Here is a 16,950-nt window from a genome sequence, read left to right on the forward strand (position 1 = left end):
ATTATGGAAGTGCGGAAGAGGACAGGGATTGACGGAAGAGACCTGTATTGGAATCATTCAACGGTGCTCCCAATAGATGGAGAATATACAGATCAGGTCAAAATCTTAGGGGGAGTGGGACGGGAGTGCATAATTTCACCACTAATATTCAATCTGTACTCGGAGCACATTTTTGAAGAGGCTCTAAAAGATATTGGAATAAATAGAATCAATCTCAATAACCTGCGGTATGCAGATGATACAATAGTGTTTTCCAATACCATAGAAGGGCTGCAAAACTTAATGAACAAAATAACAGAAACAAGTAGAAATATGGACTGGATATAAACACCAGCAAAATCATTAGCAAGGAAAACATAACCGGAGCAAATCTGTATGTGAACCAAATGTGAATTGAACGTGTCTCAGAGTACAACTATTTGGGAACTATAAGCAATGAGTCGTGGGACAATAGCCAAGAGATTAAATGTAGCATCGGAAAGGCAAAAAGTGCATTCTTGATTATGAGCTCTGTGTTCAAGAACCATGACCTCACCATAGAAACAAAAAACAGGCTCCTTAAATGTTACGTGTACTCAGTGCTTCTGTACGGAGTAGAAAGGTTGACATTGAAGGCGGAAACTCTATCAAAACTTCAGGCTTTTGAGCTATCGTTATACAGAAGGATAGTGAAGATACCATGGACAAAGTCACAAATGAAGAAGTATTACGGAGGATGAACATAACCGCGGATTTGGTCAACATCATGAAGGGCCGTAAGCTGCAGTACTTGGGACATATAATGAGAAATCAAGGCAGATATGAGCTACTCCAATGCATTTTGCAAGGTAAAAGTTAAGGAAAAAGGGCCCCAGGACGAAGAAGAATATCCTGGCTTGCTAACTGAGAGCATGGTATAGAAAGACCTCAACACGGCTATTCCGTATAGCAACTAACAAAGTCATGATAGCCAGAATTATGGCCAACGTTCGGAACGGACAGGCACCCAAAGAAGAAGAAAGGTTAAAAGTGGCAACAATGTCGAATGTACATAAAATTGAACTTGCGCATGTCCGCCATATTGTTTTGAAATATTAAAAATCTTGATTATTTTAAGCAATATTCTGTATTTTTTCATAATTTAATTGTAAAAATCAGTGAAGTTTTAGTTACAATTTTTAACACATTATATACTTTGCTTTTTATGTAAATTTTTTTTAATAATACTTTTTTTTTCATTTTTTCTGTATTTTTTTATTTTTTGGGCACTTTTACTAGTTTCCAACAAAGAAAACATTAAAATTTGAGGTTTTTTCACTTCTTCGGACTAGTCCACAAAAAATTGGGCATTTTTGAGGATTACCATATAATATTCAAGAATGTTGGTTGCTTTTGATTCAAGAAATACATAGCTGATTCACATTTACTTTTAAAACCATCTTCTAATGACAAAATGACTGATATTTGCAGGTAACGAAACTGGCACATTCTTTACTGGCTATACTTGGCATAAGACGTTTAGACTCAGTGTAAAAAGCAAACATTCAGAAGAGGCATATATTTGTCATTACACTTAACAATGGGAGGTAATAATAATGGAAGAGAATACGCTGAACTGGTAGCAACATGTTTTTCTGCTGAGAGCCCTAAAAGAATCATTTTACGTGTTACTGTTAATAAATTTAGATACGAAATGTCAGATAATGATTATAGTTCATATTATTTAAAGTAAGAACCTTTCTTATACTCTATTGCGTATACCATAACTATATTATTTTTGCTTATACTTAAACAGGTTGATGTATGTTTTTTACTAACAAATCTTAATATAACAAATATTAATCGTAATCATTACCTTTAGATGTATCACGAGCTGTTTCACTGAACATTATTCTTTTTTCTCTTCTTCTTCATCATCGTCCCAATCATCCATTAATTTGTTAACTTTTTCTACAGCAGAAGGAGCTGGATTATCTTTCTCATTGGACATCTATAAATAAGGTTAATATTGTTTAGTTATTAATCTTTTATGCAACGTAAGATATAGAATCGACACGTTCTAACCAAATATACGAGTAGATGAAGAACAATAACCTCCAGGACAACATTAATAACAGTTTACATTACGGTTAAGTATATTTATACGATTATTTGAGATCTTGTGTATGTGTCTTTTGGAAGATTTTCACACCACCTTATTAAAAAGATAAAGTTGTCTGTTAAAAACAGCAGATATCTACAAGAACCCACGTCTCTCTGACTGAGTATGTATGACACCTACCTTGCATGTTTACTTTACAAAGCAATATAATAACTTTAAATAATTATAAAAAATTTACCTGTGAGTCCTGGGATTCAGATTCAGTAACATTTTTTTCACTCTGTTGGGAATCAGTGTCATCTTCCCAATCATCCAAAATACTTTTGTCTAATTGTGGTACACTTTTACTTTGTACAACTTTGTCAACAGGTTCTTCTACAGCAGGTGTAATTATTTTATCGTTTAAATTTTCAACAGTTTCACATTCTTCTCGATCTTCACATTCCTCTCGATCTTTTTCTTGGCATTCTTCTGGCGAATTTTGATTTTCTACAATATTAACAATTTATATACCTACTTTTACAAATATTCAAGCAGATAGTTACCTGGTTCATTAACAACAGGTTGAGATGGTTCTTCTATACTAGCCTCAGCTTGTTGCTCCACCACTGGTTCCTCACATACAACTTCTTTAACAGGTCCATCAACTTCCATCGGTTCATCAATTTTTTCCGTTTCATCTGGTGGTTGCTGCTCATCTGTAGTTTGCTTAGGTGATAATTGTAATTCGAATGGTTCTTAAAATTAATTGTATTAATCAATATACACATTTTGTCGGATAGATCGGTCAATGAAAAAAATATTAAAATTAAATTAAAACGTGCTTTATTTTTACCGGAAATCAGATCTTTGTGATGTCACTATTTTAATGTACGAAGTAGAGTCTTGAAAATTTACTAAAGCAATAGCAGAGAAAGTGTAAGTTTTAATGAGTGTACGAGTTTTAAAAATAAGATTATTTTATCTATTATGGCTATGGAACATAAACAAAATAACAAATGTATTATTGTCAAAGTTAGTCTGCTACTGTGGCAGGCATTATCAAAGCGATACATTAACAGACTTGATTGTCTTTAGCTAACTGAAGGTGTCTCGAACATGTATAATATTTATAGTCTTGGTAAGCTCTCTGGGCTGTCGGTAGGTCTGAATCAGTATTGAAATTTTCGGTACGTCTGGGGAAGCGTTTCGTATTTCATAGCGTTTTGATCCACATCCTTTAGATTAAAGTTGATCGAACTTTTTACATTTCTGTATGTCACAGAAGATCTTTTTCAGTAGCTTTTCGAGCACAATGTTTTTTAGACATATTAATTCTTGTCCCAAATTTTCAGGTTCATATCGTTGAGTAGCACGATTCTGTTCTTTGTCTACGGTGATGATTCCAGTTTTTGGTATACTCTGACCAAAAGTTTTCCGTTGGATTTCCTCTCAGCTAAAATATCTAACCATGCAATCTGTCTGTTGGTTTTATCCATAGTACATTGAATTTTTGAGTTTAGAGAATTTGGAACATTTAAAAAACATTTAAGTTCATGTTTCACATGACTTTTGTTCCAGAAAAAATATAACAGTCCTTAATGAAAATATTTGGGATTACCTACAAAGGCTGAGATCAGTTCTAAATATATCAACAGATAACCTTGATAAGTTAAAAAAGCATAAAAGAAAAAATGGGAAAATTAAAAATTAAAATACACTAGGGCCGTGATAAAAATCCATTGATTTCATTAAAGAGTTCACACAGAAAGTGTACAACTTGCCTGTACTGTTTTACCGGAATTTCATCTCAAACTACATATAAACAAACTGCTAAATTACCAAGTATCTAAGATATTTCAAGACATAGTTATGCATCCGATTATATTTCAACAAAATACTTTATATTAGCTAAAAATTTCGTATATTTTAATAAAAACTAAAACGCAAGCAAAACCACTACTACAAATCCTGTAATACATCTGTACAGCCAAAGTAAAATTGAATCACTTATTCGAGAAACCCTGTAAGTCATAATTTTACCAAAATCGTTTTTTCACTAAAATGGATTTTTAAACTGTAAATACACATTTTTGTAAAGAAACGCCTTGAGTCATTGCATTCGTAACCTATCTACACCGGCATGTCCATGACTAAAGGCGTTTTTCCTATGCAGCGCGCATTTCGTTATAATTTGGCGCAATACTGCCAATAATTGTCAGCCAAGTTCAATCTTGTGTTGTGAATGCACGTAGATAAATAAATATGTATAGTGAATACGAAGACAGTAATAACATTGTCAATAACTTATTTGTATTATATCTTAACAAAAATATTTTAAAATGAGTGAAAGCGACAGTGATTATAACGATATTAATTTACCTAATGGGCAAAAGAAAGGAATAAAAAACCCTGCGAATATAGAAATGAAATAATAAAACTAGCTAGAGTCAAAGGAAACGAATACATCAATTGGAAGGGGAAGAATGTTCCTTCAGTTCCTTCTCCATCCTCCAAATATTGCAAATTAAGTTGATAATTTATTCTTTTCTAATAAAAAGTTTTCATAGAAAACAATTTTTTGTTAACTGATCAATCTAAATTTGTTAATATGTACTTAATTTTTAGGTGCAGGAAAAAATGCTTTTCATTGACGAGTAGTGATGAAAAAGTGCAGATTTTCCGACGATTTAGGGGCCTGACTACAAAAAATGGGCAAAATTGTTACTTATAAAGCCTAATTTCCGCAACTGAATTTAAGCAACGACGTAGAAGAAAAGAACTTGGTTAGTCTTCAAAACCTAATAGAAGTAGTAGCTATGTATACTCCATATCAACCCCTAATAGAAAAATTACCGTTCGAAATTAGCCTTCTGTTTTCTTCACAGAGTAACAATTGGCCGAGTGAGGCGGCTTGTACTTCTTCTATGTGCAGGAAAATCACCATTCGACAAACGGGGAAAGTACCCCAGGCAATGCAATTTCTGGTATTATTACAGATGCTATTCGTGAACATATTAAAATCATATCCCACAAAGTTAGCTCACTATACTAGCAAGGAAAAGTATTATTCGAAACGAGAAACTATATATCACTCTTATGTACAAAATGTTTACAGAAAACATTCCGGAATATGCCACTGTTAAGTATTCATACTACAGAAAAGTTTTTAAAGATTTTGAATTATCTATATATATTTGAATTAGTTATTTCTATATATTTTATGCAGAACCTTCAACTGCCACAAATTTCGGTGCAATAGGTTTTTTATCTTCGCCAGGAACGTTTTTTGTATTAACAATAATAAAACAGGAAAAGCAACTTTTTCCTGTATCATGAGGGTAACCGTACGAAGGAGCCGAATGAAGTTTGCTCATTTGTAATGAGGTATTTTATAGAGAACATGCCGAAAAATTAAAAAAAGTAGACCGTATATACACTGCAGCATGTATAAATTCCTTATAACCATCGAATATTCAATGTATAAAATTTATTTGCTACGCCCCTGGTTGTTATGTATAAATTCCTTGAGTTTTTGTTTATATTCGATCATTGAAGAGAAAGAAATTTCACCGCGTAGTAAAATAATTCATATTTTACGTTTTAATTCTGCGATTTTTAAACCCAAGCAATAATCAAGGTCGAATACCCCGAAGAGCGCCGTTGAAAAGAATTCCGATTGGCTAGTCCCTTGTAATGGTAGAGGGGTTAAAGAGGGCCAGAGGAAGCCGGTACAGAGCGTGAAAGAAGGTCAAATTTAAGTTGGATTTGAACCTTTGACGGATAAAGTGCACGGGTGTGTAATTTTCAAAAAGATTATTACTTGTATTTGTAACTGTAGGGCCTGCGTAGCGCAAGCGGTAGGATGCTTGACTCGCAAGCCGGTGGTCCGGGGTTCGAATCCCACCGCCGACAAGAACATCTAGACATTTTAAAAATGTCTATAGGCCCCAGGTCGACTCAGCCTGAATAAAAATGAGTACCTTGGGTAAAACCAGGGGTAATAATAGACGGTTGAAGCGTAGCACTGGCCATGTTACCTTCCTTGTATACCGTAGGCCCTAGATATAGCAGACTACCCTGCTATACTCCCAAAGCCGCGACAGCGGTATAAAACGGGAGACTATTATATATTTGTAACTGTTTATGGTGAAATAATAATAAGTATGTAATGTTTCTCCCTAAACAAAGAGTATTATTTCTTTTAAAAAGATTCAAACCCTTTTGATGTATTTTTTAGGAAAGAAAGGCCTTTCTTCTTTCAATCCAGCAGGAATATTCTTAAATAGTTTAGGAACCTTCTTGTGTTGTGTTGTCCAGGAAATCCATGTAGGTACTTTTTTTATTTTCTTCCTTTGTAGTTACCCCTTTCCACTCCCTTTTTTATTCACTTATTAACGACCTAGCTCCCCAATCAAACCAAGAGTAGTCGTTCGCAAACGTTCCGGTTTGTTTTGCTTACCCTATCCCCAGCCCAGCAATTTCTGTCCCCAGTTTTCAACCCCCTATAAGTAATACCCTATGTGGTAGGCAATATAACCGCTACAACACCATGGAAGAATATGGACAACTGATAAAAACTTCATAACCACTTTAATGTGGTAGTGGTCAATGCTAAAGACTTAATTGATTACAAACGTTGGTGGCCAGAGTACTACAAAAAAAATCATGTTATCCGCGGAATCCAGTGGCAAAAATATTCCAATGACTAAGAAGGTTCAACTAAAAATAAGCCAATTCATGCATGTTTACCATTCCTACGAGAGCTCAAACTTAGTTGTAGCACTCCCTTTTATTAATGGATTAACCAATCACACCTTCAGGCTCAAAAATAATAAAAAAGACACTAATATTGCCTGAAGCATTGGCATCTCCCAGTGGAAAGATTTCGATTGATCATAAGAAGATTGTTGATATACAAAAACTACAAAGTTATATACCGGATGTAGAAAATATTCAGGATTATTATAATGAATTGTTCAACTGGCCCACAACGACCAATTATATATCTGAAGAAGATGAATGATCACAATTTTCGTTTATTTTTTGAGTTGTAATATTTTGTGTACTTTTTAATATAAATGACAGTAGTATGTGTTTTTTTTTACTTTAATTCCTTATAAAGTTTAGTTTCAGGTGACGCTGAACAATTTATTTGAGAAACCCCATAAGTCAATCAAGTTTGAGCTTATATAGAGGTTATTCTCAATTTTTTTTAATATTGGAGTGAATAAGTCAAGACACAGTGTCTAAATGGAATTAGGTCAGTTTTAACATGTAGAAATCTTCGTGTTTTCCTCACACAGTTTTTTTTGTTTTCCGAAAGTTTTAGTTTTGTGACTTACAATGTTTCTCAAATAAGTGGTCCAATTGTTCTTGACAAAAACTTATTTGAAATCATCAAATCTTTTCCAAAGAAATATTTTTATATATTTTACTTATAAAATAAACACGTCGTGTTATACCTGTCTGTATACTACTGTTGATTTCAGTTTCTAATTCGGGCGGAACCTTTTCTGGCGGAATATCAATGCCTTCTTCAGTTTGAAGTGTGAGTTCTGTAGTATTTTCAACTGTTTGATTTTCAAGTCCCGCATTGTAGTCGGCTGAAAGTTGAATATCAGACTTTACCTGAGATGTCGGCTCTTCAGAGTGTTCCTAAAAAATAAAATACGTATTGGTTATATTAATGCCTACAACGACATCAAAGTACCATATGTGTTTCTATTATGTAACTACCTATACACTCTGTAGCACGACAATACTTTCATTTTATTTGCAATAATTTTCCAAAATTTATGTAGAAGAAAATATATTCAAAATATATTTTTATATATAATAAAAATATTTCCAAAATTTATATGGAGGATTTATATAAAAGGAAAATATATTCCTTACAAATAGATCCTACATACCACAACTGAAGTTCATTCTGTTAAACACAATGAAATTCGAGTTATTTCCGTCAAAGGAACATAAAAAAGGGCTGTAACAAATCTTTGTTCACCTCCAGTATTACTGAACCAACCACTTAAGTCAATAAGTATCTTTGCAGCTAAACATGACTTAATCGTGCTAAACACAATTTACAAACTGCCACCTAGACGCCTGTATATGTGGAAATCACCTAGAGACAACGGAGAACCAACCCAGGCGTTGATATTCAATTTGACCACAATCCTTTAGTGGGCGTGTATAGAACCAAGTTAAAGAAAAGAGGCGGAATAACTGTAAAGAACATGACATGAGAAAACTGAAATGTAGTGAAGTAAAAGAAATAGTCAGCAAAACAATAAATACAAAATTCAAAGAAATCGATACACAGCCCAACAAAAAAAAATTTTAAATATAAGGTTGAATGCTCGAATAAATGAACTTTGATCAAATAAAAGGCATATATCGAGCACAGTTTAATTTAATCTTGCCCAAGTACTTTCGATCCCTAGATCATCTTCAGGGGCATTTCGTCAATTGCGGCCTATCCGACAAGAACAAAATGTGATAAACATATAATTGTACATCACACTACACAACAAAAGGACAAACACTTTAAAATTATTGAAGAAAAGACAGAATTCTGTCTCCGGCTTCTGCACGCAATGTAGCTTTTCTTCAATAATTTTAAAGTGTTTGCTTGTCCTTTTGTAGTGTAGTGTGATGTACAATTATATGTTTATGACATTTTGTTCTTGTCAAGAAAAGCTACATTGCGTGCAGAAGCCGGAGACAGAATTCTGTCTCCGGCTTCTGCACGCAATGTAGCTTTTCTTCAATAATTTTAAAGTGTTTGTTTGTCCTTTTGTAGTGTAGTGTGATGTACAATTTTTATGACATTTTGTTCTTGTCGGATAGGCCGCAATTGACGAAATGCCCCTGAAGATGATCTAGGGATCGAAAGTACTTGGGCAAGATTAAATTAAACTGTGCTCGATATATGCCTTTTATTTGATCAAAGTTCAAAAAAAATTTTTGTCTTGCCGAAAAAAAACCAACTGATTTTGGTTAATTTATCTGTGCTGATTCCAAAAATACAAACCTTTTCTTTGTATCAGCTCTAGTTTTCGAGATACAACCTACTCATCATACTCAAATACTTAAATATTCTTAATTTCTGTATATTCCACCACTATAACTGCAATATGATTATAAACATATTGCATATTGGTTTATAAATAAACCAACTTAACAAATTCTAATAAAAATACATACTAATGACTTCTAATTAAAGTGTACTTTTTTTAAATGCCCATAACTTAAAATTAGCGCTAATTGCTTTTTAACTATTGTCCGATAAGTAAATAGTATTTTCTCTGAAACGACCTTAATAAATTTCTATAAAGTCAACTGCGTTCTATTGTAAAATTTAGTTTGAACTTGAGTTTCGTTGCAAGAGTTTGTTTTTGACAACTGAAAACCATGGCTTCTACAAGCAGGCGTTGTTGTGTGAATAACCTGGACATTGTTTGCTACATATGTGGCGAGTACAATGTAAAGGAAAGTAGAAAATCAGTTTGTGATTATATAAAAGGTCATATCAAGCCTATTTTGGTGTTCATTTAGGAGATCAAGATAAATCCTGGGCTTCGCATGTAGTGTGCAAAACTTATCTGGAAAACTTGTGACAGTTGACGAAAGGACAACGAAAATGTTTAAAGTTTGTTGTGCCAATGGTATGGAGGGAACCAAAAAATCATTTTGACGATTGCTATTTCTGTCTTGTGAATATAAAGGGCATTAATCGTAACAATCGACATACTTGGACATATCCTAACCTGGATTCAGCAATAAGACCAATTCCACATCAGCTTGAACATATACCCATTCCAATATTTAGCTGTCTACCTACGTTACCAGAGGATAATGTCGAAACGTTATCTGACGAACTACAGACTAATAGATTTGAGGAAGACGACAGTGATTTTGAAGATTAGTCAACACGCACTTAACTCTTTACTCAGGAAGAGCTAAGTGATCTTATCAAAGATTTGAAGCTTCCAAAGGAATCTTCTTCGCCCAGATACCAAAATTACATACTACCGTAATAGAGAAAAAGATCTTTTGCCTTTTTTTTCTCAGCAAAATGATATGGTTTTTTGTAATAATATTAAAAGACTGTTAGACAAAATGGGTGTATCGGAATATACACCAGATCACTGGCGTCTTTTATATATATATATATATATATATATATATATATATATATATATATATATATATATATATATATATATATAGATCGGTTTAAAACGTTCTCCTACGTCTTCCGATACCCAGTTGCCACTCCTCTCGATTCATCCATAAGTCTTCTTCTATGTCTCTGTCTTTCATTTCTCTATTTGATGCCTTCTCTCCAACTAAGGCGGGGTCTTCCCCTTTTTTTTCTACCATGAGGGGTCCACATTAAGACTTGTTTTGGGAGACGTTCTTCAGACATTCTCTGTACATGACCGTACCATCTGAGTTGTTGGGTACCAGTATCGTCTACTATTGTATGTTTTACTTTCATAATTTCTCTTATTATAGTGATATCTTCTTCTTCATGTGCCATCTCCGCGGCGGAGGTCGGCAATCATCATAGCTATTCGGACTTTTGATCCGAATAGTGATATAGTGTACACTATATCACCCAAGCTATTCAATCAAGCTTTGGAAGACGTTATGAGGAAATTACAATGGGAAAAACGGAGTATTAACAAAAATGGCCAATACTTGAATCACTTGAGATATGCAGACGACATTGTATTAATAACAGATAAAAGGGAAGAATTGCAAAATATGATGGATGAATTAAATAGCGCATCAACAAAAATAGGTCTACAAATGAATTATAATAAAACGAAAATTATGACCAACCAACCAGAAGAATTAATAATTACAATTGCATAAACAACTATAGAACAAGTAAAAGAATATGTATATTTGGGACAACTAATTAAATTAAATAAAGAAAATCAGACCGGAGAAATAAAGAGAAGGATACGGTTGGCTTGGGTATCCTTCGGAAAAGTTTCCTATATACTAAAAAATAGAAAATACCCCCAATATTTAAAAACAAGAGTCTTCAACCAATGTATACTTCCTGTTCTTACCTACGGTTCTCAAACTTGGACGTGTACAAAGGAAAACATGGAAAAAATAGCAAAGACCCAAAGAGCCATGGAAAGGCAAATGCTGAACATCAGGCTATCAGACAAGAAAAGAAATACTGGTTCCGCAATAAAAAAGTGACCGATGTATTAACGCAGATAGCAAAACTTAAGTGGAAGTTCGCTGGACATACCGTAAGACAGAAAGACGACAGATGGAATAAGATGATTGTACACTGGAGACCATATAGTTACAAACGAAAAAGAGGAATTCCTACAAACTGGAAGTGGATACAAACTGCCTACAATAGAGAGACGTGGAAGAAGGAAGAGGAGGCCTATGTCCAAAATTGGACAGCAAGGGCTGTATAGATAGATAGATAGAATTTCTCTTATTCTGTTGTTTGTTACTCTTTCTAGTCTAGACTTCCCAGCTGAACGTCTCCAGAAATCCATTTCCGTTACCTCAAGTTTTCTCTTGTATCTTTCCTTTATCAAATGTGTCGTCTACGTTGCCTTCTTTTGTGATGATCATACCTAAATATTTATATGTATTGCAATGTTTGATAACTTCTCCATCTTCCAATATGAGGTCCTGTTGCTTCCCGTCGATACACATATACTCGGTTTTTTGGATATTGATTTCAAGTTCCCATTTTTTATAATATCTCCCCCCAGTATCTTCATAATCTTGTGCTATCACTAGTTGATCAAATGACAAAGTGTATATGCTATTGTTGTTAATCGACATTCCCATATTTCTACATTTGCGCTTCCAGTTTTAGAGCTTGTTCTAGATAAATTTTAAATAATGTCGGGTAGAGACAGCAGCCCTGCTTAAGGCCTTTATTTATTTGGAATCCACTTGACAGATTATTTCCAACCTTTACCTTTGAGTTAGCATTATCGTACAGTTTCTTCGTCGCATTTATTAAATTCATGCTTATGTTTGTTTTCTCTAACGCTTCCCATAATTTATAATGTGGTACGCTATCATAAGCATTTCGTAGGTCTACAAACAATAAATGTACTTCTTGATTAGCAGCTAATTTCTTTTCAATAATCTGTGTAATGCAAAACAACTGGTCAACAGTAGATCTACCTGCCCTAAATCTTGCCTGTTTCTCAGTCTCTAAGTCTTTATATTCGCTTTCTATTCTGTTTTTAATTACTTTTCCTTATATTCTACTGACCGAGTTTGTCACGGCAATGCCTCTGTAATTGTCACATATATCCCTTCTGCCTTTTTTGTGTATAGTGGATATGAATGATGTCTTCCACACCTCTGGAGTTGTCATTCCATTAATGCAGTTTTGGAACAGTTTGGCTAAACTTGTGTATAGTTTGGTTGGACCGTGTTTAATTAACTCTGCAGGGATGTTACCTGGACCCGGTGCTTTGTTATTTTTTAGAGGTCTACATACATCTTTCACTTATTTCGTTGTTATTCGTATGGGCGAAGTTAAAACATTTATATTTTGTGTTTCGTTGCTGTCTTTAAATTGTGGTCTATCTTCCCTTAGGAGTTTCTCAAAATATTGGTCCTAGTCATCCATTGTTATTGTTGACACTATGTCTCTCTTCTTATCTTGTCGTGAAGATTTTAAGACTCTCCAACTTTCTGTGCTTTTTCGACCTCCTAGATGTGAATTTATCATGTTTCACTTTTGTAGCCATGCTTCATTTTTCTTCCGACATATCATTTTTCGTACTTTAGTTTGAGACTCCTTGTAGATTATTGTATCCGTTATATTCTTTGTATTTAAGAATTTTTGATATTGGTCTCTTTTCTTCTTTATTTCTTGTTATATTTCTTCGTCAAACCAATATGGAAGTTTTCTTTGATTCTGGATTTGGTACCCAATGGCTTCTGTTGCTGCCTTCTGGATTAAATACAACTACATAATGTAGAATGTGGCAACTATGTGTTCAATTACCTTCAACCAACATAGTCAAAACTTATTATTTTCTAGCGGCAACGCCACAGCGATAGTGATCGGATAACAATATAATCAGAATAAATAATTGCAAAAAGGAATTTAAGTTACTTTCAATAAATAAAACATTAACTTAACTAACCTGAACAAAACTTTCGTCTTGCACTTCTCCTTCAGTAGTTTTATTTTCAATATCATCAATATCCATTGGTTCTTCAGTTCTAACATTCATAGTACTATCGACGTTATCTTCGCTATTGTCTTTCTCTTCATGAAAATCATTTGGAACTTCCTCTGTTTGGTTATTTGGAAGATCTTCAACCGATTGTTCTACGTGTTGTTCCTCAGGTTGTACTAGAACAAAAATAATTCTAATAAATCATCCAAACGAATGTGATATCTTTCCCGCCAAGGGCGATCACAGTCAAAGGGATAATATGTCAATTAAAACTATCCTTTTCTTCTATTCCTATTTCATTGAAAGTAGAACATTTAAAGAGAATATATCTATAATAACTCACTTGTGTTAAGTGACTCTTCCGTTTGGTGTACTTCTATTTGAGATTCCTCGGATTCGGCTTGAATGTCAGGCATATTTTGTAGCTTGGTAACTACTGTCTCAGTAACTTGGTGTATTTCAGGTTTTCTATCTTCCTCAAAATATGGCTCCTGTTTGAGTCCTTCGTGATTCTCAATCTCCCTTAAAAATAAAAAAAAATCAATGTACTGATGCTGTAATAAAGGAGGGTTGAGGCTAAGGGAGGCTTAGCACTGTCACCACTGAAATATCCCCTGTGTGTAAAGGAGATTTAACTGTCTGAGCGGATTTGAGGCATACTGGTCCACTAGTTCGAATAGGTCATACATTACAATGCACATATACTGAATCGAATATGTGAAAAATGATATAATGTCGATAAAAACGATTTAACAGAAAATGGAACAGATTGACCCCTTACTCGAACAGTCGAACAGATCTGGGTCTAGCAAAAGTTACCAGCCAACTGAGTTGGTGAGCCAGGACGTCATATTAACTGTGAAAATGATAAGGTAGTCAAGACATGATTGATAGTTTATTTTTAGACATTAATCGAAAATTCAACACCCATTTGTGGTCCAACTTTTCATAAAAGGATTTCCTTTTTTTCAGATTTTTGAATCAAAATTTAGCTCAGGAAAAACATTGAATTATTAAAAAAAAATAAACGAACAATAATTAGGGATAATAATAATAACACAGGAAAAATATTTGAATTTTTCAAAAAAAAATTAGGTTATGCAGGTATTATTTGGCAAACTTCTAAATCAGTATTTTTCATGTGTTTTTCCAGTCTTTTGAATGGCAGGGTTAGATTTTTCTGATAATCACCACTCGAATAAGGGGAAAAATGGGAAAAAATATCAAAAAATAGGTTTTTTCGAATATTCAGGATTTTCTGGAGCGAAAGTGAATAATTTAACCTTGCCATTTAAAAAACCGGAAAAATAACATATGAAAAGTAATGATTTAGAAGTTCGGTAAAAATTACCTACATAACCTATAATTTTTTTGAAATATTTGGCTAAAGGGGGTTCTAAGTACTTTCAAGTACCCAATCCCAAATAAAAATTAAACCGAGTGTAGATTTTACCATCTTATCCTGCTATAGCATTTAAGTTAATATTGTGATAATTTATTTACATTAAATGTGAATTTGAAAGATTTGTGTAAAGTTATAAGTATTAACGGGACGATAGGTGATGTAGATATGTAATTTTAAGATAGACATGCGTGGGGAGATGATGGCGTCATGACATTTAAATTAATTGAATTTATCTACGAATAGTAGCAAGACATACAGATATCTACATTTGTTAGATTTATAAGAACAGGTTCTGTAAAGAGTTATGAAGTTGTTGGAACTGGGATTTGTAAGGGAGGTTGCCTAGATCTAGTACTGTAGTTCTAATTGTTAAAAAAGGATTTGGATATTCCCTTCTACCCATAAAGTGTAGGAATTAATAATAATAATAATAATAATAATAATATATATATATATATATATATATATATATATATATATATATATATATATAAAATTAATAAGTTTGAATATAATAAAATAAAGGATAAGAGTATATCATGAATATCATGAAATAGGGCTTATTATTTGAAGATTAACTGATTATAATCAAACTTGGAATTTGTTGTGGAATGTCGGATCTGTAAATACATTCTTTACTTAATAGGAGATTCTCTTTTTTAGAAGTTGTTTACTTCATTAAAGTTGTTTTTAAACTATGGTATACAGCCAATAGTTGCGGATTTTCCCTTTTTAGGTTAAAAAAAATTATTTGACCAAATTGTCCGTTTTACCAATGAAATTAAATCAATTAAATTTTTCAGACAATAATGACGGATTTTGAATTTTTGGATAATTTGAAAACGCAATTGCCTCTATGAATACAAAAGTACACAGAAAATCAAAAGTAAGACAATAAAACAGAAAAGAGTAAAAAGTTCACACTTACCACACGCTATTTACACTAAATTTAGTTTGACTTTTAAAATTGAAAATGAAACAAAGAGAATAATATCCTGATAATGTGGATTATCTACTCAAAATGTAAATGATTTAAAATCCACATAGATAAATAATATCAAGATTAGCATTTATTTGTCATATTTATTTTTTTAATTTCCATTAATATTAATGTGTAGATTAAAAATATTGTATATATATATATATATATATATATATATATATATATATATATATATATATATATATATATATATGGAATTAAAGCACAGTTGATTGTAATGAAAATTACATTTTCGTTACAGTAAAGCATTGATTAGTGATCAGTGTAGTAGTGTCTGAGGGCTCGGGAGACTGAGACCTCGGAAGCCCAACAGAAGACATCGAAGAGGATGTCGAAAGCTCGGTGCAATGATAACCGACGCGGTTCAATCTGGGAGACGCTTGAGTTTAATTCCTGTAATAGTATCAATCTTAGCCCTAGGTTTAATTGTACTAACCGCAGAAACCTTTGGGAACATAATATATATATATATATATATATATATATATATATATATATATATATATATATATATATATGCTTTCTGTAGTTTTCCGGGTTTGACTCCGCGTTGAATAATTTTGTTTTTGATAAAAACCATTATTTTGACGACGTTTCGGCAAGGTTGCACTTGCCATTGTCAAGTCAGGTAGTAGCGCTTCTCGCTGATGATGAAGTTAACTTCAAGCTCTATATTCTGATAGATTTTTAACATCCACAGTTATCTTTATCACATGCTCAGAGAGCCGGACACAAACAACGTGGCCTCATAATTATTGTTTTGATAAGTACATATTATAAATATTTTTTATTTGGCAACCTCGCTTTCCTATAGAACTCTAGGAATTTAAAATAACCAAGTGTAGAATATCAGTGATATTTTTTGTGTGTACATTAAAAAGTATTTACCTTTGTATCAATTCGATAGATTCAATAGGTGTTTCCACTGAATTGGTTACAATCATCTGACTAGCCGTCGTAGTAGCAATAGAACTATTTCTTAACTCCAACATACCAGTTTGAGAATTCACCATCAAATTTCCCTGCAATGTACAAAACATAAATATATTAACAAACTGATTTTCAACATGAAAACCCCTTCTCAAGCAGCATATATCACTAACCGTTTCATCTAACAATCCACTTATCGCCGTTAATAATCAATCGTAGTCTAATCAATCCAAATCTAAATACCACGTTACTATCGGCAGCATAAAAGTAGCAACTTAACCTAATAATAGCAGTAGTGCAGTGAATAGTGAACTGCCTAATAGTGAAATGACCTGGGGAAGCAGAAAACAGG

At 33.1% G+C, this 16,950-nt stretch overlaps 1 protein-coding gene across 3 annotated transcripts in view; it reads right to left on the reverse strand.

Annotated features, from left to right (window-relative positions):
- The window catches only part of Cp190 (centrosome-associated zinc finger protein CP190), a 45,209-nt gene that overhangs the window by 12,100 nt on the left and 16,159 nt on the right, over positions 1–16,950 (reverse strand). For 2 of the 3 annotated variants that reach the window (XM_072538004.1, XM_072538005.1), the window contains exons 10-16: positions 16,557–16,690; positions 13,604–13,782; positions 13,225–13,436; positions 7,525–7,717; positions 2,626–2,820; positions 2,319–2,569; positions 1,835–1,969 (exon numbers count right to left, since the gene is read on the reverse strand). In XM_072538004.1, coding sequence (XP_072394105.1) covers positions 1,868–1,969; positions 2,319–2,569; positions 2,626–2,820; positions 7,525–7,717; positions 13,225–13,436; positions 13,604–13,782; positions 16,557–16,690 — 1,266 coding nt within the window. In that variant the 3' untranslated portion in view covers positions 1,835–1,867. The remainder of the gene's footprint in view (positions 1–1,834; positions 1,970–2,318; positions 2,570–2,625; positions 2,821–7,524; positions 7,718–13,224; positions 13,437–13,603; positions 13,783–16,556; positions 16,691–16,950) is intronic. The other variant, XM_072538007.1, reaches the window with a different exon arrangement.

The sequence above is a fragment of the Diabrotica undecimpunctata genome, chromosome 7, assembly GCF_040954645.1.
Source record: "Diabrotica undecimpunctata isolate CICGRU chromosome 7, icDiaUnde3, whole genome shotgun sequence".
NCBI classification, from domain to species: Eukaryota; Metazoa; Arthropoda; class Insecta; order Coleoptera; family Chrysomelidae; genus Diabrotica; species Diabrotica undecimpunctata.